At 52.0% G+C, this 2517-nt stretch overlaps 1 protein-coding gene across 1 annotated transcript; it reads right to left on the reverse strand.

Annotated features, from left to right (window-relative positions):
- Window positions 1-880: 880 nt before the first annotated feature.
- DQ04_16541000 (hypothetical protein) lies at window positions 881-1189 on the reverse strand (the record flags this gene model as incomplete). Its single annotated transcript, XM_009317480.1, has 1 exon — window positions 881-1189. The coding sequence occupies one exon, from the start codon at window positions 1187-1189 to the stop codon at window positions 881-883; it is 309 nt and encodes a 102-aa protein (XP_009315755.1).
- Between the last annotated feature and the right edge of the window lie 1328 nt (window positions 1190-2517).

A 2517-nucleotide genomic window follows, 5' to 3' on the forward strand; every position in this document is an offset into this window, starting at 1 on the left:
CCGAAATATAGGGCCGGCAGTTTATGAGGCATCCTATATTCCGGTGAAACCTTGAGCCCTTAGATATCATCTAAGAACCGGCAGCCGCTCTCATCACTCGCGCCGTACGAAGGTCGTACGCGACGGCCCAGTGGGTGCTAGCCACCTTCCCGTTATTTGAGCTGCCTCGCCCCCCGCCTGGAATTGGGGACTAACCCTGGGTGACCAACCCAGCCAGGTGTCCTGTCGAGATTTCGTTCGAAGTCTCGTCGGATGGTTTTGAGCGGCCTTTTCCTGGATTGAAAGCACGAAGTCCAGGTGGCATAGGGTTCGTGGTTCGAACCATGCCTACGTGGACAATTTTTCCCAATCCCTTCTTGAGAGTGATTGGGGTGTTCCCCCTATTGGTCAGGAACAATTAAAGGCACAGGGAGGGATCGAACCCGTAACCCAGCCCACCTCGCAAGGTTAAGCCCAACTCATTCACCACAATGAGCCTGCCGGTGGACCCGCGAGGATTTTTTGTTGGGTACGCCAAAATTCTTGTTCCGAGAGCCATCCCTGATCACAGTGGTTAAACGCCCTGTGGCCGCTTAACTTCACAAATCGGACGGGATATGGTGCATTCGGCCAAGTATGGTCGTACCCGGCAGATTAGATTGATTTTGGTGTTTTCGAAACCCCATGAAAAGAGTGTGTGCAATGAGAAGTTATTCACTAATTCTTTGGGTAATAGTTCTTCGTTTGTGATAAGTATCACTTGGTTTGTATGATGGGAGTTGTGGATACTGTACACGGTGGAGGTTTGTGGTGTTGATGTAGTTTTTAATTGTGGTAGGTATTGTTATATCTTTGCTTGGTAATGGCTTGATGGTGTCTGTTAGAGAACACAATGTAGGGATCAGGGAGATGACGTTAGAGCCCTATGCGCAGGAACAACGTAACAAGAGTGGTGAAATGGTGGTTGAAGATGTGCCTCAGCAGTGAGGTGTAGGGGTCCGTTTGTCTTACATGATGGCTGAAAGTCCAGAAGATCACATAGCGATGGGGAGTTTTCTTGTGACGCGAGTATTTGTTTTGGACGCCAGCGGCTAACGGTTGTGGGGAAATTCCACGGCTGTCTTGCACATGGCCATTGTGGTGGTCCAACGCGGTTTCGCCCTCGTGGTTCCACAACTTGTGTCAATGGCTCCGCGCCACCAGCCATCATCTTAGAGCACGTTTATTACTGCCTAACTTCTATGTAGTAGGAGATCCCTTTGTTTTGTTGTGCTGTGTTTGGTGTTTTGGTGTACATTGTGTTGAGCCGGCCCAGTGAGGAAACACACACGCTGAAGGAATCGGACAGCCGATTCCCCTCATCCGGGAGCTCGAAAGCCTACTCGCCCCATTGGTCTTTGCTCTCTCAGGGGGGAGGCACGTTCCGGCGGCGCGCTCGACAAAAATATAGAGGGGAGACGAAGCTTAGAGGGGAGAATAAACTACACCTATTCCAATATGGCTGGCGTCAGTTTTATAGGAGAAGGCCGTTGAGGACAAAGCCTTTCCACTGCCAGCAGGTATTGGGCAAACTTCTGCATAAAGCATAACTTCTCCACGCCGCCCCCGTCCACCCCAAAGTGACAGTGCATACTCTTTAATAAGGGGCAGCTCACGAAGTGCAGGCGCGTCCCTTCGCACTGTCCACGTTGGCTTGGTTTCACTACGTCCGGCCTGAATCCATGGCTAACGATGCGGTGCCTTGTGAGTCCGTGTTTGCTGTGGCGCTGGAATCCGCATGTGGGGCACGAGAAGGCAGAAAGAGGCAAGTCATCAGAAGCATCCTCCTGGGGCCTCCGGCGCTTCACCGTTACAGGAAACCCTTAGCCCTCATGACATCGGAGGCAGTGCGGGCGAACTGATTCAATAGAGGCGAACCATTTCAAACACACCAAGCATTTTATTTCCTTCAGCCGCTCGGGTGTTAGGGGGTCTTTTCCCTTTTGCTTTATCGGCTCTTCTGTCGGAAAGGAGGCCTCTGTTCCCGAACGCCTTGGAGATGTGGCAATACTGCTTCATCTTTATCCTTCTTTGTGGCGGCGGCGTGCACGGTAGGGGATTCTTCTCTCTCATACTCGCTTGGGGGGTTTTGGTGTGTCTGTGTTTGGGCCTTCTGATCTATTATTCAGTCCGTCGGGGTGCTTGTATTTCATGTGGATTGCCAGTCCTCCAGGGTTGTCCATGGTTCTGCGACATATTGGACAATATAGTTTGGGTCGTGGTGCCACTGCGCGTGGCCGCTCTTGTGGGGGGCGATGCCTGGCACGAATGTTGGGTAAGAGCCCCGTCTTACTTGGGGCTCTGAACTCACAGCGATCGCAGTGAAAAGGCAACGTTTTGGCAATCCCTTCCATCTCCCGAGCTCGTTTACGTTCTGCGTTTTGGTATTGCTGGGGGTGGAAGTAGCGAAGGTGCCTTGTTAGCCCCACCTGTCCTTTATACGACGCCGCGCATAGGTTGCAAGCAAACTCTTCTCGACGCTTCTTGACGATCGGGTTG

This window comes from Trypanosoma grayi (genome assembly GCF_000691245.1).
Source record: "Trypanosoma grayi strain ANR4 Tgr_1654_V1, whole genome shotgun sequence".
In the NCBI taxonomy this organism is placed as follows: Eukaryota; Euglenozoa; class Kinetoplastea; order Trypanosomatida; family Trypanosomatidae; genus Trypanosoma; species Trypanosoma grayi.